This window comes from Chelonia mydas, chromosome 1 (assembly GCF_015237465.2).
Source record: "Chelonia mydas isolate rCheMyd1 chromosome 1, rCheMyd1.pri.v2, whole genome shotgun sequence".
NCBI classification, from domain to species: Eukaryota; Metazoa; Chordata; order Testudines; family Cheloniidae; genus Chelonia; species Chelonia mydas.
This window is the reverse complement of record NC_057849.1, coordinates 309,892,705-309,914,995: the sequence shown is the minus strand read 5'-3', so window position 1 is coordinate 309,914,995 and position 22,291 is coordinate 309,892,705. Positions and strand designations below refer to the sequence as shown.

Below are 22,291 nucleotides of genomic sequence, written 5' to 3'. Positions count from 1 at the left end.
CGAAACAAACAAGTCATTTAAGCACCTCTGGGTGAAGAATGATAGCCCTGTGGCCAGCCAGAGATCAACACTAATGTGAAAGAACATTTTGGTTAAGGATACCAGAGTAAAATGCTGCTCATATAGAAAGTGCCACGTGATTAAAGTCTGTGGAGAGCAGATGGACCTTGGGTTTTAAGATCTTGACCAAAATACACCCTTCATCCCATTACATGTAGACAGTAAACTGGAAAGAACTGATTAGTCTGATTTAGATGGAAGAAAGGCTGAGATGACCGGATTTGGATGTGTGGGTCTAGCACAGGGGTGGGCAAACTTTTTGGCCTGAGGGCCACATCGGGTTTACGAAATTGTATGGAGGGCTGCTTAGGGGAAGCTGTGCCTCCCCAAACAGCCAGGCATGGCCCGGCCCCCACTCCCTATCCAACCCCCCCCCCCTTCTCACCCCCTATGGCCGCCCCCGGGACTCCTGCCCCATCCAACCCCCACTGTTCCCTGTCCCCTGACTGCCCCCCCCGCCGCCCCATTCAACCCCTCCTCCCATTCCTGACTGCCCCCCCCCCCGGGACCCTTGCCTCATCCAACCACCCCTTCTCCCTGTCCCCTGACCGCCCCCGGGACCCCTGCCCCTATTCAAATCTCCTGTTCCCCATGCTCTGACAGCCCCAACCCCACTCTGAACTCCCCTGCTCTCTATCCAACCCCCACTCCCTGCCCCCTTACTGCGCTGCCTGGAGCACTGGTGGCTGATGGCGCTACTGCTGTGCCACCCAGAGCACCAGGACAGGCAGCCGCGCTGCCCGGCTGGAGCCAGCCACGCCACCGTGCAGCACAGAGCACCGGGTCAGGCCGCGGCTCTGCAGCTGTGCTGCTGCCCACAGCATTGCGCCAGCGGTGCAATGAGCTGAGGCTGTGGGGGAGGGGGAACAGCAGGGGAGGGGCCGGGGGCTTGCCTCCCCAGCCAGGAGCTCAGGGGCTGGGCAGGACGGTCCCACGGGCAAGAGTTTGCCCACCTCTGGTCTAGCAAGACTAGGGGTAAAATTTTCAAAAAGTATTGAAATGACTCAGGGGCCTTAAGTGACTTAGGCCCTTAGGAATCTAAATCCCATTGCCTTTGTGATATGTAGGCTCCTAAGTGCCCAAGTCACCTAGGTACTTTTGAAAATTTTATTCTAACTCTTTGCTACAGGCTTATCTCTAAACATCCCCTACTTATGTCTGAAGAAATACAGTATGCTGCACAGGGCTTCAGTCTAAGCGGGTGATTTAATGATACCAACAACAAGACTTTAAACGTCAGAAAACTATACACTGAGACCTCCCTAGATTTGTTTTATGAGGAGACAGGAGGTGGCCCCTGAGTAGGAGCTATAACCTTTAAACACACACTTTAAACTCTGCCTCCTGCCCTGACGCTGCTCCAGTAGGAGCAGGGCAGGACTGGATGACTGCATTCGCAGTATCGAGTGGGTCGGTTTAGTGGGTGTGTTGGTTCTGCTTTGAGCAGGGGGTGGACTCACTGGAAGACCTCCTGAGGTCTCTTCCCACTCTAATCTTCTAGGGTTCTGCGATCTGCCACAACAGGCTAAGGAGAGAGGCACGCTCTGCCGCGCCCCGGCCTCCCAGCGGCTTCGCTCTGGGCAGGGGAGCCAGCTACACCCCACGACAAGCCCCCTCTCTGGCAGCAGGCGGCCGCACTGGGCAGACGGGATCGGGCAGCACCAGCCACACGCTCCCAGCCGGGGCAGAGGGGAAACTACTCGCAGCAGCCTGGCACGTGCGCGGGCGGTGCACCCTGGGAGCTGCAGTTTATCATCCCCCGCTTCCCGGCGCGGCGCCGCCCGGGGGGAACTACAGCTCCCAGGGTGCAGAGCGGTCCGCTTTTCTCCTCCCCCCCCTCCCCGCCCCGTATGAATGACTAATACAACATGTTGTCCGGCGGCTAACGTGCCCCTCGGAGCCGAAGAACGCCGCTCGCCTCGGCTTCTCCTTCCCCCCGGGGCGGTGCCTGAGCAGCCGCGAGCCAGCCTCCCTCGCGGGGCACTCGCCCTCCGGCGGCGCCCGCCAAGTAAGTCAGTGGGGGCGGGGTGGGGGCTTAATTCTCCATCCCGGCTCGCCCGGGCTCAGGGCACCGAGGCGGGGCTGCCCTGGCTGTTCCCCGGCGGCGGCGGCGTGTCGTAGCCGTGGTGCAGCTGGGCGGCGGGCTCAGGCCACGGCTTGGGGGCTCCGCGGTCCGTGCGGCGGCCACCCCGCGCCTGCCTGCGACAATGTGTCCGAGCATCCGGAGGGGGGTGGGGCTGTCACATTTGTTCCTCCTGCTTCGCGTATTCCAGGCTCTTGGCAGAGATTTTGGCCAGGAGGGAAGTTTAATATTAAGAGCCAGGATATCCGCCTTTGCTTCCCAAGCCGCGCCGCCCCCGCCCACCTCTGCTTAACGAGTTTCACTCGAAAATATCGCCTCTCTTAGTGATTCTCCACCCTGAAGTGGGTTTCTTCTTTCGGCAAAGGGCGTGCGTGTGAAGGAAGAGTTCAGAAAATGTTTCGTAGTTGCCGAGCTTTTCTTTGATCAGGAAGTTGGTAGCATATGGGGGTGGAGGGCGGAGAGAATTCATAGCCTGGGACTTTTGTAGTCTTTCCAGGGGCCTTGTGACCAGTCAGAAACTGACCCTACCGTGCTATTTAAAGTATGTGTCACAAAGTACTTGTATGAAGCAAAAGCTTCTTCTAATCACTTCCTGGTCTGCTCTCCTTCAACTGCTTCATTCCTTTCCCAGGTGCTGGGGGTGGCTCGCGTTGCTCATGACAGTCAGGTAATTAGGAACAGGGCACTTTAAAACCTATAATTGCTAGCAAGTTTTATGCAAGGTACTGTGTACATGCATGAACAGCTCTTTCCGTGGGAGAAATCCCTTCACAAGCAGAACTGTTTGACATTATTTTCATAGTCGGCAAAGTTCTGGAGCTTTGGGAAGAGTTATCTTTTTAACAAACTTCAAAAGAAAATCGGAAACAGTCATGAAGGGGCAAAAGTGCGTCGACTTAAACCAGACGTTGCAAATTGTTATATCTATTGCTGAATAACTTTAAACAACTTTCAGGGCTCCCCCACACCTCACTATAGAGTGGAGAAAATAATTGAAAATCAATATTAGGTTTAAATAAACTGTAAGCCTTAAGTTCTGTGTCAGGATGTACAATGTGATAAAGGTACAATTATTGATGCGTGTGAATAACCAGATAGAATGGCTGTCAGATTTGCTGTCAACAAAGCAAAGTGAAGTAGCATGCTCTTGTGGACTGAGGACATGGCTGGGAGGTAGGAACCCTAACCCAGGATATGCCACTGCCTTGCTAGATGGCCTTATGCAAGTTGCTTTAAACTATCTGCAAAAAGAAAAGGAGTACTTGTGGCACCTTAGAGACTAACCAATTTATTTGAGCATAAGCTACAGCTGTAGCTCACAAAAGCTTGTGCTCAAATAAATTGGTTAGTCTCTAAGGTGCCACAAGTACTCCTTTTCTTTTTGCGAATACAGACTAACACGGCTGTTACTCTGAAACCTTTAAACTATCTGTGCTTCAGTTCCCCTTTCTGTAAAACAGAGATAATGATATTCAGCTCAGAGGGAGCAGGACTTAAAACATTAAATCGATATATAAAGGAGAGGGGGGAAAAAAGCCATTTTTCCCACCACTTGGCCCTGAATGCAGCTCAGGGGACAAAGCAGCATGAAGCATTTAAAGAGGCTTTCTTCATATATCATAGCTTCCTAGTTTCCAAGGCCAGAAGGGATCACTGTTGTCCTCTAGTCTGATTGCCTATACAACACAGGCCAATGGCCATAGAACTTCCGCAGCATAATTTGTAGAGCAAGAGTGGATATAAACCCAATTTAAAGTAAAAAATCCATCTTTAAGACAGTGGTCCTGCAAATGGTTGCACAAATCCTTGTACAAATTCCCGTTGGTTTCAAGAGGTCTGTATCCTGGTGCATGAGTCTGTATTAACAGGCAGTATGGCAGGATCAGGATCTTGGTGGTTGTGTGGTGATTTGAAAACAGAAAGTGCTAAGAGCTTTGGACACTTTTGTGATTTTTTTTTGTTTGTTTGTTTGTTTTACTTCCATCTGAAACAGCCACCACCACTCTCCCCCGCCCCCATTTTTATCTTATACTCCTGTTTTCTTGTCAGATGTTAGTGTTGTGCTATAACTTACAGTAAACTCCTGTGAAATAAAGAGCTTGAATTAAGCTCTAAAAGTAGTCGTGTTTCACACAGACGTTGGTAGCAAATTTTTGGCCTCAAACCTGCTAGCATTTCAGCACATGCTTAACTTTACTCAGATGAGTAGTTGCAGTGAGCTATATACTTGGGACTGTTCCCATGTGTTGCTGTTTGCAGGATTGGAGTATTTATTTTTAACCAGTTTCCAGGAAAAGTGTTTGACTTTTAGGTGTGTTTTTTTGTAAGGGTTTACTTATCTGAGAGACTTTTGTTTTGTATTTATTGAAGTAGAAAACAACTTGACAACTGCTAACTCTCGCTTCTGGAGGAAAAATGCCCAAGAGATTAAACTTTTTGCAGTAACACTGTACTTGTGCATGCATGGTACTGTCAATAACACACACACAAAATAGAGGAAACTTGCTTCTAGGACTTTTTCAGTCCTCCATTTTCAGCAAATATTAAGCTTACACACAGGGAAAAATACATTTACATAACATTATCTCTAGATATTTAAATTGCTTGACTGTAGTGGGTTGTATGGGTTTCTTGGTTTAAAAAAAAAAGTAAAGGTATGCTTATAGAATTCATTATCTTGTCCTTTTTCTGTTTGTGGATTAAGCAGACTCTATCACATTTCAGCAATTTGATTTTTCTAGGTTTTGGGTTGTGATTGGTTGTGTGTTTTTTGTTTTTGTTGTGTGTGTGTGTGTGTCATACCTGTAACATCAGCATCTAACCGTAATATCTCAGTGTTCTAACTGTATACTCATGTCTTGTTTAATGCAGTGATGACAGTGTTAAATGGATTTTTTTGGGTGGGGAGGTGTATTCTTACTGCTACATGCTGAAAAATAAGTCGGGCACAGACCTAAGGCCTTTCTTGTTTTTGGGAAAGGGAGGTGAGTGTAGAGGGGAACCACCTGGAAGAGGAATAAAATGTGTTTTGGAGGGTGGTTTTTGGTTACAATTTTTGTTTATAGATACTGAGATGTAGACTGCCTTATGTATCAAATGTGATTGTTCTTTCTTGAGCAATAATATTGAAGCAGGTGGGCAGACTTGTAGGAAAGAGATCTTTTATTGAGTATGTTGAGTGGACAGATCCAAAATTCTAGAGGGTGTCAAGATCCAGTGTTCTGTTTGGGTCTACCTCTAACAATAAGTTAAACAGGAAGCTGGGGGGAGCAGTAGATATGCTGGAGGGTAGAGATAGGGTCCAGAGTGACCTAGACAAATTGGAGGATTCGGCTAAAAGAAATCTGATAAGGTTCAGCAAGGACAAGTGCAGAGTCCTGCACTTAGGCGGAAGAATTCCATGTACTACTACAGGCTGGGGACTGACTGGCTAAGTGGAAGTTCTGCAGAAAAGGACCTGGGGATTACAGTGGATGAGAAGCTGGATATGAGTCAACAGTGTGGCCTTGTTTCCAAGAAGGCTAATGGAATATTGGGCTGCATTAGTAGGAGGGTTGCCAGCAGGTCGAGGGAAGTGATTATTCTCCTTTATTCGGCACTGGTGAGGCCACACGTGGAGTATTGCATTCAGTTTTGGGGACCCCCCCCCCCCACAGAAAGGATGTGGACAGATTGGAGAGAGTCCAGCAGAGGGCAACCAAAATGATTAGGGGGGTGGGGCACATGCCTTACGAGGAGAGGCTGAGGGAACTGGGTTTATTTAGTGTGCAGAAGAGAAGAGTGAGGGCGGGGATTTGATAGCTGCTTTCAACTACCTGAAGGGGGGTTCCAAAGAGGATGGAGCTCGGCCGTTCTCAGTGGTGGCAGATGATAGAACAAGGAGCAATGGTCTCAAGTTGCAGTGTGGGAGGTCTAGGTTGGATATTAGGAGAATGTTCACTAGGAGGGTGGTGAAGCACTGGAATGGGTTATCTAGGGAGGTGATGGAATCTCCATCCTTAAAGATTTCTAAAGCCTGGCTTGACCTGGCTGGGTTGATTTAGTTGGGGTTGGCCCTGCTTTGAGCAGGGGATGGACTAGAGATGAACTCCTGAGTTCTCTTCCAACCCTAATCTTCTATGATTCTATGAATATAAAATACTACACACATACTTCATGGCAGAATTCTTTCCAAGGAAAGCTGAAGACACAAAAAAGTCATAGCTCTGCTGGGGCTACAGAATTTGAGAACTAGCAGCCTGGAGAGTGGAATCCACATGCATTCCTGCGTCCTTGGTACCAAACTCAGCTAGGTTCCTCCTAGACCGTGACACTCTTTCTCCAGTTCCACTCATCAGTTACATATTTCATATTTTATAACAAACACAAATAATTAATTTCTAGTTCCACAAAATGTCCACAGGCCAGAGGTTACTAGCACTTAGCATATAGAGCTCTGAGGAAGCTGTAGGTTCTTATACCATGCTTATCACCTTAATAACTGAGCTCTTTGCAGTAGTGCATTACAGTACGTGACTAATATCTATCACATGTGGCTTGTTCTGTCCTTTCTCCAGGAGGGAGAAGTGTGTGTGCAATGTAGTGAGGGTCTAGTGGTAGAGGTGCAATTTCCCATCACTATTCATTGGATGCATCTCTCCAGGAAGGACTCAAACCATCTTAGCACAATACCCTGGACCCCTGCTACGTCTCTTAGGTGAGACAGTAGAATCTCATGGTCAGTGGTGTAGAATGCTGAAGAGTGATTCAGGAGGATGAGAATAAATGCCTATCCTCTATCCATCGACAGCAGGCAATCCTCCATCAGTGCCACTAAAGCAGTTTCGGTCTCATGTCATGGCCTGAATCTAGATTGTGAGAAGTCTAGAATATTAGCTCCAGTTAAAACGGTTCTTCTCTGTAAAGTCATATCTTTACCATGGACTTTAGGCAGGCACTTAGTCCCTGAGCTAATGTGATTCTTCAACAGATGACCAGACGTGGACTGTACTACTTCTGCCTCTTTATCACCTCTTTCCAAATCTGGCAGCCTGTCTCTTCTCAGGGGTGTGGATTTTCCAGAGTCAGTTTAAACTCAGCTGCTGAAATATGTTGATACAAGTATTCCCTGATACACAAGAAGGCAGAACCATGATCTGCAATCAACTGTGGTCAGAGCTAGTTGCTCCTGCTAAGTCTCAGAGGTGTGGGTGGTGCTGGGGAAATGTGCAAGACATAGAATAGGTCACCTTGGTGACGGTTTTGAAACCGGTTCAGATTCCTAAATTTGTGTCTGTTGCATCATTGGGCACCAGATTTCAGCTGATGCGTCATGTTGGATATTTGTAGTATGTAAATAGGAAAGAGATGCTACTTGGAAATGAAGATGACTTGTCTGTAAATATTGTAAGATTTTATTTATAAGCATTTAAATTGTATCAGCCTTAAATCCTTCGTACCATTCTGTTGTTTTGTGATAAAAGTAAAAAGAGACATGGGAACATACCAGTTGGCTGGCTAAACTTTCATACTGGGTAAAATATTAGGTTGGGGAAGGGAATCATAGATACACAAAAGGGAGCAATAGATGAGTGATCAGTATGAGTCATGACAGAACCCTGTATCTTCAGCTCCAAAACACAGGTTTGCGCCTACCACTTATGCAAAAAAGAGTTATTTGGTTAGTGAGGAGTAGTAGTAGTAGCATCTTATCCTCTGTGGACCACTTGTTAGAGTGGGATGGGACATGCTTATCCAGCGTATTACATAAGCAACATGGATTCACAATAAGCTGGCTGTACCTGACAAACTCAAAAAGCTATCTCTGACAAAATTACAGTTTTAGTATACAAAAGGAATGCAGTAGATTTTAATGTATGTAGACTTGAGTGAGATTTTACTTACACTTTTTCATTGAAAACAAACAGATAAATTGTGTTCTGTCCAAGAATATTGAAGTATCATGGGACGAGATGGCTCAGGGTTTGCTAATGGAGTACAGAGCCTTTTACATGTGGTTGCTGGTTTGAATCCAGCCCTGGTCATTAATGACCATTGTTACATTTCGTGGCTGTTCTGTGATCTAAGTGAAGTACTTTAGTGGTCTCAGTCTAGTGCCCATAGAATGAACGTTCATATTGCAGTTTGCACTAATTGGCATCCTTGGCAGAGAGGCCAGGGAGTGAATGTGCATCAAGGTGGATCGTCTTTCCTCTGAAGCACCTGGCTCTGTCCGAAGACAGGATACTGGGCTAGATGGACCATTGATCTGACCCAGTATGATCGTTTTTGCATTCCCTACTCCCTAGCACTGATCCCAAAAGAGCAGGGCTGAGGCATATTGGCACGTCAGCATGAGGAAATATGCACGGCTAACAAAGACGTGTGCTATCCCTGTTTGTGGGTAAAGAGGACTTCAGACTGAAGGGTTGTTGGCACCAAATTTGCTCTACACAAATAAAAGGGAATGGAAATTTCAATAGAAGTTGGCACCTAGGTGCTTTTGAAAATCCTATCAGTTGCCTAAATACATTTAAAAATCTGGCCCTTGGGCTCTCAGTGCCTCAGTTTTCCATCTGTAAAATGCAATGAATCTTTCTTCCCTACCTCAGGGTTTATGACGATAAATACATTAAAGTTTGTGAGACGCTCAGATACTATGGTAATGGTGGGCTATATGAGTACCTTATATAGACATTGCAGACAATTAGGCATGTTTATAAAAAGTTGTTGAAAGTTTGTTTCAATGAAAAATTAAAACAAGTTGTAGCAAGTTCCTTCCCGCTGTTTCTGACCAGTTATACCAATGATGTTTGTGCATAGACTGTAATAAACACAGAGCAGTTCTAGAAACAGAGAAAAATATACTGTATTTCCCTAATGGAGATGATCATAAAATGTTGGGTGAAACAAATGCTATTTTTCAAGTTTCTGCAGAGATAATAATGAAGAATAAATACTGTATTGGCTTAAAAAAACCTGGTTTCAAAAAAGTAGTTGACCACATCACATCATTAATAGAAAGGGAGAGAATTTTAAAAAAGCATTTTGTTGATTGACTCCAATTCATTGTCTGAATGGAACAAGTTCTTTAATATTCAGGTGCGTTCAGACAAAGATATAGGGCCAAATTCAATCCTTGTGTGTGTGTGTGTGTGTGTGTGCATGTGCGCGCGTGTGCAATGTCTACTGATCTGCCTGAAAGTCCTTTCTTCTTATGCTATGCTTGAAATATATTCCTACAAAGTGATAGTAACAACAGAGGAGGTGAGGATTGACTCTTTAATGGTAACTTGTTTTTAGTGTCTTCCAATTTAAAGTCCTGTCTGAACCCTGCACTCATGTGTCTGATGACTGTGTGTTTATCCTCTGTTTGCAGTGGGGAGAATAAGAGATCAGGGACAGTTTCAGGTACCTAATTATACAACAAGAACTGAAACAGTGTGGTGAACTAAGACACCATATGCTAGGAAAAAAACTCTTATCTGCAACCAATAGTTTACTAATAGACTCCACCCAAGGAGACAGCAAGAATTCTGAAACTCCTACTCTCGCCGATTCCTTTTCCCCACCATCAGTGTACCTACAGTGTCCAAGGTAGAGGTGGTGTTACGCATCATACGTTGGCTAAACATGCTGGATGCCTTCCTGAATTGACCTTGGAATACCCATCATTGACGAGGCTGCTAGGAGAATACAAGGCCTGGTGTGATATAGTGCCAGCCTTTACTTTGGGGAAATCTGCTTTTTCACTATATCCTTTATTTATTCATTTCATTTTGTGCAGGATAGAAATTACTGGAAAAGCATGTCCCTTCCTTCAAAGATCTTCAAGTAAATCTGGGTAGTCAACCTTCCCCCCCAAAAAAAATCTTTTAGGGGAGGATATTGCAGTCTCTTCTCCCCAATCCAGGAAATGTCGGTGTAAGTGAAGATGGCTGCCTGCCGAAGCTGTCTTGCAGCAGCAGGAGGAGGAGGAGGATGATGATGATGATCATACCACCACTTAGATTTTATGCAATGCTTTTCATGAGGGAACTTTCATCAGTTTCCCCATTTTACAGATTGTGCAGCTGAGGCACAGGGAGGTAAAGTGACTTGCCCGAGGTCACCCAGCAGGCCAGTGGCAGAGCCAGGAAAAGATCCCAGGTCTCCTGAGTCCTAATCCAATGCTCTCTCCACTAGGCAACACTGCTGTGTTTCAGGAAATGTCCCAGTCTCACTCCTGCTATGGGCTGCATTGACTCTGGGGTCTTTGACCTTGTGGAAGGCTTTGCGTAACTTTGAAATATCAGTCTTCTTTTGTTGCAGTGCTGAGACCCGTGAACAGGAGCTGAGTAATTTCTTGAGATTCCCTAGTATTATGTGGTTGTATATGTTACTTGTATTACATACAAAAAGAAACTACACTATAAGAATGTTAAAATGTCAAGCACTGAAAAGTTAGCAAAAGCCTGAATTAAGCTTGCCCATGTAACCTTAATTCAGCCTCTTTGTGCATATACATTCTGATACAGGCTTTAATTACATGGTTACATACTATTATTATTTTTCTAGAAGCCCATGCCTTATTCAGTGCACAGGATAGATGATGCTTACTGAACAAGCAGCTGTTCAATCTTTTGTTTTTTCCTCATTGCTCAAACTGTGGCCCCAGTCTTATTTACCACACACTATTCAAACCCTGCTCTGATAAGAGAATTACTCATTTCCTCATGTGCGCTTTTGTATGGCATTCATCCGTGTAGCATCTCAGTGCTTCACAAACATTAATGGATTTCTCTTCACGACACCTGGGGAGCTACAGTGGTAGTATTCCCATTTTACACATGGGGAACTGAGGCACAGAAGCATTAATGTCAGAAGTGTCCACTAATTTTGGGTACCTAATTTGAGATGATATGGGCCTGAGTTTTCAAAGAACACATAACGTTTTATAGCACTTTATTTATTTGTTATGTGCGCAGTTCCCATTGACTTCAGTTGCAGATGTGAGCACTCAGCACTTCTGTAAATCAGACCCCAGGGGTGTCAAGATGGAAATGCAGAAAATGAGGAACGCACAATTAGTGGCCACCTGGGAAAAGTTTGGTTAAATGGCTTGCCCAGCATCACACTGAAAACTCTGTGGCAGAGGCACAGATAGAATCCAATTCTCCAGTGCAGCATCTAACTGACTTTATCATGAGACCATCCTTTCAGTTCCTGCAGTCCCCGGGCTTATTTACTGCAAACCTTCTGACTTTTTCAACAAATGAGGCAGGAGTCCTACAGACAACAGCCTCCTTCACTATGCAACCCCAACTCATCCCCAGAGCATGTTCCATTCTCGGTACTGCAACTGTACGAGGCAGTTGTCATAGGGTGCCTGATGTGGTAAGGGTGTCAGTGCTCAGATGCATCCTGTGTCAGGTCAGCCCACCTTCCCAGCTGACGGAAATAAGTCCTGTGATTACAGGACTTAAGACTAGGAGTACTTGTGGCACCTTAGAGACTAACCAATTTATTTGAGCATAAGCTTTCGTGAGCTACAGCTCACTTCATCGGATGCATCCAATGAAGTGAGCTGTAGCTCACGAAAGCTTACGCTCAAATAAATTGGTTAGTCTCTAAGGTGCCACAAGTACTCCTTTTCTTTTTGCGAATACAGACTAACACGGCTGTTACTCTGAAACAGGACTTAAGACTGTGTCTCAGAGCCAGGCTGCTGGGATATAAAGGACAGCCTGATTTCAGGGCACAGGCTAGATATACAAAGGGAGTAGAGAGGCCCTCGTTAACTGCCAGATAGATGGCCTGGGAGTACAGTCCTGCAGGGAGCAGACCAGGAAGGTTGGAAACTAGTTTGTCGGAGGAAAGCAGAAGGCCTGAGGAGTCAGACTTGCCTGGAGTAGTTGGGCTCCTTCAGGAGACCCCAGGACAGGTTTATAACTGGAACTTAAGCTGTCTTATTTTGGAGGAATAAAATTTGAGCCCTGAATTAAAAGGACTGAAATCGGGCAGCTGAGAATGCTTTATGATGCACTAGCTGGTCAGTTGGCCCATTGGTTTACACAGGGGTGCTGTGGAAAAAAAAAACCGTATGGGATCTTGTGCAGTATGATGATCTTTAATTACATGAATGGGGGAAAACTGGCTTGGCAGCAGCACTGCTGAGAAGGATCTGGGAGTTGTGGTGGATCACAGCTTCAACATGAGTCAGCAATGTGATGCTGTTGTAAAAAGGCAAATGCATTAACAGAGGCATAGCATGCAAGTCATAGGAGGTGATAGTACCGCTCTACTTGGCGCTGTTTAGGCCCCAGCTGGAGTACTGTGTCTAGTTTTGGTCACCAATGTATAAAAAGGATGCAGAGTAACTGGAAAGGATCCAGAGGCAAGTGACACAGATGATCAAAGGGATGGAATCAAGCCATGTGAGCAAAGGCTGAAGGAACTGAGTATGTTTAGTTTGGAAAAGAGGCGATTAAGGGGGAATATAATAACGGTCTTCAGATACTTGAAAGCCTGCCATAAAAAGATGGAGAAGAGTTGTTCTCTTTTGCCACAGAGGGCAGGAGAAGAGGCAGTGGGTTGAAATGATAGCAAAGTAGATTTAGATTAAATCTCGGGCAAAACTTCCTAACTGTAAGAACAGTAGGACAATGGAACAGATGCCTCGGGAGGTTGTGGAAGCTACTTCGCTGGAGATTTTCAAAAGGAGGCTGGATTGCCATCTGTCTTCAATGGTTTAGACACAACAAATCCTGCATCTTGGATGAGGGTTAGACTAGATCAGTGTTTTTCAAAGTTTGGGTCATGGCATGTAAGGCACTGGGTCACCTTGCTCAGCACCCAGGGACTCTGGTGGCTCTGGTTAGCACCGCCGACTGGGATGTTAAAAGTCCTGTTGGTGGTACTGCCCAGCTAAGGCAGACTAGTGCCTACCTGTTCTGACACCGCGCTGCACCGCGGAAGTGGTAATGGGAGCTGCGCGGAGGGGGAGTGGTGCCCGCAGGCGAGAGCCGCGCGGAGCCGCTTGCACGCCTCTGCCTAGGAGCCGGACCTGCTGCTGGCCGCTTCCAGGGCACAGCGCAGTCCGTGGCGCCAGGACAGGCGGGAAGTCTGCCTCTGCACCATGGCTGCGCCACTGACTGGGAGCCACCGGAGGTAAGCCCGGGCCCCAATTCCCAGCCCTAAGCCTTCCCAAACCCAGAACCCCTTCCTGCACCCCAAACCCCTCATCCCCAGCCCTGAGCCCCCTCCAATCCAGAGCACTGTCCTGCAGCCCAAACCCCTCATCCCTGGCCTCACCCCAGAGCCTGCACCCCTTGTCCCAGCCCTGAGCCCCGCCAAACCCAGAGCCCCGCCCCCCTGCACACCAAACCCCTCATCCCTGGCCCCACCCCAGAGCTTGCACCCAGAGCCCTGACCCCTTGCCCCAGCCCAGAGCCCCCTCCCACACCCTGAACCCCTCATTCCTGGCCCCAACCCGCAGCCCTCATCCCTGCACCACAACCTTCTGCCCCAGCCCTGAGCCCTCCCCAAACCCCTCATCCCCAGCTCCTTTGGGTTGTGGGCATCAACAGTTTTCTTCAACTGCGTCCCCAGAAAAAAAGTTGGAAAACCACTGGACTAGCTGACCCTTGTGGTCCCTTCTAACCCTATGATTCTATGAACGAGTGGGCTGAATTAAGGTTGCAAAGACAACCTTCATGCTGGCGTGTCCTAATTTCTGAGGGCTGGGTTTTGCAATATCATTTTGTGGGTGGGGGCGTGTTTAAAAAGCAAACTGAAAAAAACAAATATCCTTATGTGGAACCATATTGACTCCAATGTGGGTCACCAGCAGAGTTGGAACCTTTAGATCCAGAGCACAAACCTCTGCCACTTGGGCTAAATGAGTAATTTATAGCACTGGTAGGTTATCTTCTGTGTAGGCCAGCCAGCAGAGAGAAGGAGATGAGGCATGCACTTTGCCAGGGGGGTTCACAGCTATTTGCTGATAGCATAGGAGTGTTGAGACTAGGGCAGGGGTTCTCAAACCTGGGCTCGGGGTCCCTCAGGGGGTCACAAGGTTATTACATGGGGGGTTGTGAGCTCTCAGCCTCCACCCCAAACCCTGCTTTGCCTCCAGCATTTATAATGGTGTTAAATATATTTAAAAAGTGTTTTTAATTTATAAGTGGGGGGGGGGGGGTTGCATTCAGAGGCTTGCTGTGTGAAAGAGGTCACCAGGACAAAAGTTTGAGAACCCCTGGACTAGGAAATGTTGTGTTCCATTCCAGGCTATGGAGGAGAGTGTTCTCTAGTGGTTACAGACCCTTCAGCCCTTGGCCCCTCCAGTTTTCACCAGTCTCACCTCCCTCACGTGCCCCTCTTGGCTCCTTGACCTAGTTCCCCTTCCCAACTCTTTTTGATTCCTCATCCCAGTCTCCCTACTTGCCCTTCCCCAAGCCCAGCTCCTTGCCACTCAAGCAATTCCCTCATTCTTCCCCTTGCTGCCTGGGCTCCAGTAATGGGAGTTGTGGCATTATACCCATGTATTCTTCATAGAGATATTGTTATGATTATGGCATAACTATGATGTATTTTATGCAAGATAAGGCATATGAGATATCATTGGAAAGGTTATAATTTACTGAATATGATTGTCCTATTTGTATGCATGTATCATTTTTGTGTCTGAAGTTAGGAATATTGTCTATGCATCTATTACAAATGTGTTTGCAGTCTGCCTAGTGGGCATTCTCCGGGTGTAATCAGTCTAGATGAAAGAAAAGGAGTACTTGTGGCACCTTAGAGACTAACCAGTTTATCTGAGCATGAGCTTTCGTGAGCTACAGCTCACTTCATCGGATGCATAGCATATCGTGGAAACTGCAGAAGACATTATATACACACAGAGACCATGAAACAAAACTTCCTCCCACCTCACTCCCCCGCTGGCAACAGCTTATCTAAAGTGATCATCAAGTAGAGCCATTTCCAGCACAAATCCAGGTTTTCTCACCCTTCCCCCCCCCGCCCCCCCCACACACATACAAACTCACTCTCCTGCTGGCAACAGGAAGTTTTGTTTCATGGTCTCTGTGTGTATATAATGTCTTCTGCAGTTTCCACGATATGCTATGCATCCGATGAAGTGAGCTGTAGCTCACGAAAGCTCATGCTCAAATAAACTGGTTAGTCTCTAAGGTGCCACAAGTACTCCTTTTCTTTTTACGAATACAGACTAACACGGCTGTTACTCTGAAATCAGTCTAGATGGCTGGTTGTGAAGGGCCATTAGGGAAAACAATAGGTCTTAGAAGATGCTAATCTCCCACCGGGAAGCCTTCCTGGGGATGCTGCAAACAGCCTCTGAGTTATGGCTGCAGTGACATGTGGCCAAGTCGGCTGGTACTGGACTCCATGATAATACGGGGGGCGGGAATCAAACTGGGAGACACAGGATTCCCGCCATATGCAAAAACTATTTAAGGCAGGGGAGTGACATCGTTGTGGTTCGTTCTTCATTGACTCCCTGCCTAAAAAAAAGGACTGCTGGAAACACCCGAGAACAAAAAGACTGGACTGCGGGGAAGGGCTGAGCTCAGGTGAGAGTGTTGTCTGTCTTGTGAAAGAAATATCTGGAGTTTTAAGCTGAAAGCAAATGCAGTTTGTCTTCAAGAATCTCTGCAATCTGCCTAAAACAACATTTAGGGTGAGAATTTGTTACTTATAACCAGTTTCTTTAGTATATTAAGTTTAGATTGCATGTTTGTTTTATTTGCTAGGTAATCTGCTTTGATCTGTTTGCTATCCCTTATCACTTAAAATCTGTCCTTTGTAGTTAATAAACTTGTTTTTGTTTTGTCTAAAACCAGTGTGTGTGGAAATCATAAGTTGGGGCAGAAAGCTGTGTATATTCCCCCCCACATTGAGGGAGAGGGCGAATTTCATGAGTTTATTCTGTACAGTTCTCTATGCAGTTCAAGACAGTATAATTTTGGGTTTACACTCCAGAGGGGATGTGCACTTGAGTACTGGGCAGTTCCTTAGCTGAGCCTTCCTGTGCAGAGCTGATCTCAGCATCTATGTATAGCTGCAGCTGGGTGTGTCCCTACCTGTATGTGGCTGGTAAAGTGCAGTCTGAAGCCTGGGGGAAGGCTTGACTGGCTTGCCTCACCAATACAGCATATAGCAGCAATACAGGCTGGTGGGTCAGGTGGGGTCAATGGTACCCCAGTTCCAGGCAGCATCCCGAAGGGGAGGGGGGATCCATCACAGGAGTATTGTGAGCACTTGAGAGACAGTCTCCCTACTCTCAGTTCTTCTGCTTGGTGCTGCAGCAGTCGCTGGCCGGTGAAAAGAGCAGTTGCAAGAAAAGTCCTGCTCGGTTCCTGCAACCTTGGGGTGGAGTACTCTGAGTCAATGGGATGGTGCATGTGAAATGTGGTCAGACCATAGGAGCTGTGTGGGGACAGAGCATATACTTTTCAGTACAGATGGAATCTTTGTAGAACTTCAGGCCAAACTCTCAAGTCTCTAATGAGCATGTGCAAACTGAGATTTTTTTGTTTTTTTTCAGAGGCTCTGAACGTGGACAAATTTGAACAGATTTTCAGTAAGATTGCAAAAACCACATCCTAGTACTATGGCAACACCCTTGCCAAATTTCAAGTCCATGCTCCCAAGCATGGGAGTGCTAAAGCTTCTTAACAGTACCGTTGTAAGAATTTTTTAAAATGGAAAAAACAATGTTTTTCTCTGGTCTTGTTTTTGGGAGTGGTTGAACCATTGTCTGAAATCTTCCTCCTTCCACCCCTCTCACAAAAAAAATTGTGGACAGCCAGCATGGTAAATTTCAGCCCAAACAATTAACTTTGGCAAAGTTATAAGCAACTGAAAACAGAATCTTAAAATGGAAAGTGTTGGTCAACCTCAGCTTTACTGTGCCGCATATCATTATTTGTATTGCAGTACTACCTAGAGGACTCCAGCTGAGATTGGCACCCCATTTTGATGGGCATGATGCACACAGTGAGAGACAGTGCTTGCCCCAAAGAGCTTACATTCCAAATAGACAGGACAGACCAAGGATGCTGTTGAGGCTAGAATTAACTAGGTAAAGTTCAGAGAAGATTCTTCTGTTAATTGTGCATAGTGGCATCCACAGTTTGATGAGAATTGGAGATGGTCGTTTTAAATTTTATCTGCGTGATGATTTAGAATCACTTGATGCTTCTGTATAACGTGGCTTGGCAGAACTCAATTTTATTTTATTTTTAATAATTTCAACAGGTAATCTCAGTGTTTATTTTTAAGCATTTTTTCAATTTTTATCAATTTAAATTTTCACTGTTGTGCAAAATTATGGGTGTGGGTGTGTGTCAGACAATGGGAGGGGGTCCGACAATGAATGACAATAGATATTGAGATTCAAAAACCTAAAGCTTCATAATTGCTAAAACACAAATTGTCAACATCACATGTCAAAATATACAGAGTAAATATCTTTAAATCAAAGTCTAGTTCTCAAGCAGCATTTTTCTTACTTTGCCTGTCCATAAATTTCAATTATTATTGATGGAAATAGGTTTTCATTGTTTTTTGTGTGTACAGTGATTCTTATACATAGGCTTGGAAGGATTAGGTTTTTATCAATAAGTGTTTGCTTTTTAAATGGATCTTGTAATTTACTCTTTAACTCCCAACTGTAGGTAAAAGGCATGTGTTCAAACTTACCAAACCTTTCAGTTTGCCTCTAGAGCTCAGATGTATGCAGATGCTGGAAAAACTCTGGGTATTCGTACATAAATGAGAAAATCAAGTGCCAAGTTGACCTAGTACAAAGGAATAGGTCAGTAACTGAGGCACAGCTAATTTGGAGTTATGCTTGTCTGCATTGTCTGTTTAGCATGCAAGCTATTTGGAGCAGGAACTCCCTTTCATTATGTTTATGTACAATGCTACTGAGGCATAAAAGACAGGTGTAAGTTAAAATAGCACTTCAGCTACACCCATCCCTTTACCTTAAGTTTTGCATATGTTTTTTTAAAAAGAAAAAGCAGGTGGAGTTGTGGGGGTTTTGTTCTTAACTGCACATTGTAAGAAAAATAATTCTTCTTGAAAGAATGTTAGCAGTTATGTTGCATACTTACAACTCTTGTCTGCGTATGGACAAATCATCAGGAACTTAATCCCTTGGAGTCTTTGTGTAAGTAATTTTTTGTTTTGTTGATGTAGTTTGCCCCACAGGCTCAGAGCCTGATCTGTAGCTGCTCTCTGCATAGCATCCCTCTGACTTCATGGGGAATTCTGCCTACAAAGAGTATGCAGAGTCAGGCTTTTAGTGTCATTGTAATTTGTCTTGTTGCCTGAACTGCAGTTGTTCCCCCCACCCCACCCCACCCCCCCGTGCCACTCTCCAGTTTTCTGGGTGACCAGTAGCAGTAGACAACCCTATCGTGTGAATCATTAAGGCTGGTCTATACTGACTAAGGCTGTCTGAGCTACACGCTGATGCTTCTTGCTGCCCTGTTTGGATATTTTTTTCTTCTAATATCCAACTTTAAGTGGCAGCCGGAAAGCAATAAAAATCTATTTGAATGAAAACTAGAAATCTAGCCTGCAACAAAAGACTAAAATGCTATCCTTTTAATGTACTGCAATAAAGGTGAAGGAGTATGTACAGTCTTTGTGTCTCTTACATCCCAGTGTGCAAAAAAGAAGATAATCTTGGGTGAGTGTCTTCCATGATCTGTTCAGGTAGACTGACTTGATGGAGGGCGAAGTCATGATTTTATTAGATGTCGTCAATGCGCTACGTGCTGTACAGAGCATGAAGTAAAACCTGGTCCCTGATCCAAAAAGCTTGCATTCTAAGTGTGGGTGTCTGAACAATATTATCTCCATGAACCAGGTTACAGAAGACTCTGATTCCAAGTCCCTGCATGCTCATTATTTCTTTATTGTATTAACATTTATTTTGGTGGTTTAACAATCTGTGGAAGAAGTTTGCATAAGGAAGGAATAGTCCTTTAGTTCAATAGTTCTTACAATCTGCTGCATGCCCTGAACTAGAGGTTCACAACTTTTCTTATTGCACACCGCATTCCAGATCTACCAGCTGCCTGCGTACCCCTACCCCTCTCATCGCTGGGGTGTGTGTGTGTGTGTGTGTTCTTCTTAACGTTGTCTTTAGCCATCTGTCCATATTTCACTGTTACCTACAGATATAGTTAGAATGTGACGTATACAACCAAAACCCCTCTTTCCTCCTCCTCCCTCTCCCTCTCCCCCCAAGTTCTGAGGTCAGTTAGACTGGACAGTTGCTGGGCAACTGAACCCATGCTGTACAGTGATTGGAGGTGAGGGCTCTGTACATCAGTGTCTGTGTGTATCTGTTCTCATTGGTACATCTTGAAGTAAATACCATATTTTATATAACAAATTCCCACAGAGTTTTAAAGCTTTGTCTGAGTAGCCTATTATGAAAATGCAATAAATAATAAATAAGTGACCGTTACATATTTTCTCCCACGCACCCTCCAGAAACATCTCGCATATGCCCAGGGGTACGCATACCACAGTTTGGGAGCCCCTGCCCTAGACTATAACTGAAGTCCCTTTTTACCAACCTTGCATGATTGGGTCCAGGGAGAAAGAAGGTATTCCAGGTATATGCTGCAGCGTGGAAGAATGCAGCTTGAAAACAAGAGTGGGATGAATTAGGCAAACTTATCTCAGCAGCCTCTAATAGGGTGACCAGATAGCAAGTGTGAAAAATGGGGGGGGGGGGGGGGGGGAAGAATAGGCACCTATATAAGAAAAAGCCCAAATATAGGGACTGCCCCTATACAATCAGGGCATCTGGTCACCATAGCCTCCAAACAGCCTGATTTTTAAGTTCCACTAAGGCCTCTTTTTCCAGACAGAGAGGTGTGTGAACGGGCCTTAGGGCTACTGAGAGTCAGGCCTCTTGGTTCATAATGTTTTGTGTGATGCATGACACCAATATAAATGTTCGTTATGGGAGGCAAAAACTAATGCCTGGGTTCTCAGCCTGGGGCGTGAGAGTCCACTAAATGGGTCCAGGGTGTGGGGTTTGTGAGCACCTTCCTGTTCTTTAGCCAGGTGACTGAGTCGCCGCCAAAATAAAGGAGAGGGTGCATAAACTCTTTTTTCTGTTGTGATATGGGTCATGTCAGGAAAAAGATAGAGAACCACATGCAGTGGAACAACACTTTTCCTATTACCAAGAACTCTCTCTTCTTCCCCCACACCCTCCCTTGTATTTCCATTTGTGTGTAGCTGATCTGCAGAAATTGATATAACCCTGTACATTGCAGAACACTGGGTAGCTGGGCTAGCAAACTCCAAATCCCCAATATTTCCAACTCCCGTTGATCCAGATGTTTTTGTTGTCTCTAAAATGTTTTCCATAAACAAGTTTGTACTATATATCTCTAGGTTGCTTCTATTATCTTTTCTGTTTATCTGGAGAAGGTGGGGGATGGAAATGCCTATATTTTTCAGTATTTTTCTTTAGTTTTTCATAAATGCTCCAACCTTTGCTAGTTACAGCCCTTAATCTTTTATTTTCCCCCACCCACCTTTTATTTTTTTACAGGCCTCTTCAGATTGGTGAAATTAAACTACACTTCAGTAATGCAGGAGGAGCAACAGCCCGAGGTAAGGTTTGGAATAACCTCTTCCCCAGTAGTGATGATAGAAAGCACTTGACGAGGCCCAGAATCAGCAAGGTACTTAAGCACATGCCCACTATTACCAGCGCTAAGCATTCAAAAATCATGGGATTGGCTTAAAAATAATGAGATTTTAAAAAAAAAAAATTTAAACCGTGGGTGGTGGTTGTTTGCTGTCCAGATTTGGGACCCCTAGGGTTTATTCTCAGGCTTTTCTCTGCAACTGGGAGGGGTAGAAGTGTACCCTTCTTTTATTTTTAAGTAAAAGCTGAGATTCTCACCTAATTACCTGACTTCAAGGGCTCATGGTAAAATTGTAGGAGTAACTTCAAGCATGTGAGTAGTCCCATTGTAGGCACCTTAAGTACCTTGCTGAATTATGGCCTAGATGCCTTTTTCCACCCTTGAATTCCTTCTGTTTCCCTTCTTCTCTTTCAGCTCACTTTCCCATGTTCCTGAAATACTTTGCTATGGAAGACGTGTGTGTGTGTGTGTGTGTGTGTGTGTAATAATCATAAAATTAAGACACTATTTCATCTGGCAAACAGCATTTACCCCCACCTCCAATTCACCCTCATTATATTGATAAAGCCATTACAAATGGCAGAATTTAAGGGGTTTTTTTTATGCCACATATTTGAAAAATATAATATGAAATATTATTAATGTTTGAATAGAGTTGCTTACTCTGAAAGGCTCAGAGAATGGGTACTCAGAGGCTGAGTGGGTCCTTGATTATATTGATGATTGTATCTTGTCTATAAATATTCTTTTACTGCAGAACAGGTATGTTGTGCACTGCCTTGAATTACTTAGATTGGGTACTCCAGAGCCGAAGTCAGAAACAGGTTGGGAGTTTGATTGCTGCTGGCTGGGGTTGAGAGCCTTGCTGCATCACAGTCAATGGCAAAAATCCCATTGACTTCACTAGGAGCGGGATTTCACCCCTAGTATTTAACAATAGAGAATTACTGACTAGACTAATGAAACGCCCCAAGGATTTGAGAAGTAAAACTTCCTTGCTAAAAGCAGTGTAAAGCTTTCAAGCATCAGATACGTTTTGTCTGTCCTTACTTTCAATTAAAGTGCCCCCAAAAAGGCACCTCTAGGTAAAAATGTGAATTAAATGGGATCTGTGATGGGGTAGATGCTGTTGAAACTGCCATATAAGATGAACTTGCAGTCACCAAATACATAATTTACTGTGGTATGTGTTTGTTGGGTTGTTCATCTTGGTCCAAACTTTCAAACTTGGATGCATAAAGGGTGTAGCTATATTTGTACTGAAGCACCTAAGTTGTCTGTGTTCAGATTTTTAAATATGGGTTTGGATATTTAACTTTAAGTACCCAAGTTTGTAATTGTTTTTACCTGCAGAAATATTGTGGTATGAAAGAATAAGGTAGATGTAGTGAAAAGTTTCTTCCTATGAGGCATTGTTTCGTCTTTTGTAGGAAAAAACTAACAAACTTGAAGGTTTAAAAATAGGAAATGTACA

The 22,291-nt window shown here is 44.9% G+C and overlaps 1 protein-coding gene across 8 annotated transcripts in view; it reads left to right on the top strand.

The window, feature by feature from the left end:
- Nucleotides 1-1,839: 1,839 nt before the first annotated feature.
- The window catches only part of TRABD (TraB domain containing), a 54,519-nt gene continuing 34,067 nt past the window's right edge, over nt 1,840-22,291 (top strand). For 4 of the 8 annotated variants that reach the window (XR_005223770.2, XR_005223771.2, XM_037889018.2 and 1 more), the window contains exons 1-2: nt 1,900-2,068; nt 20,718-20,779. Coding sequence is in view for 5 of the 8 variants with exons in the window: in XM_037889018.2 (XP_037744946.1) it covers nt 1,915-2,068; nt 20,718-20,779 (216 nt within the window). In the remaining 3 variants the exon portion in view is untranslated. Of the gene's footprint in view, nt 2,069-17,867; nt 17,946-18,227; nt 18,303-20,717; nt 20,780-22,291 lie in introns of those variants that run through there. The other 4 variants (XM_037889017.2, XR_006292070.1, XM_037889019.2 and 1 more) reach the window with 4 other exon arrangements.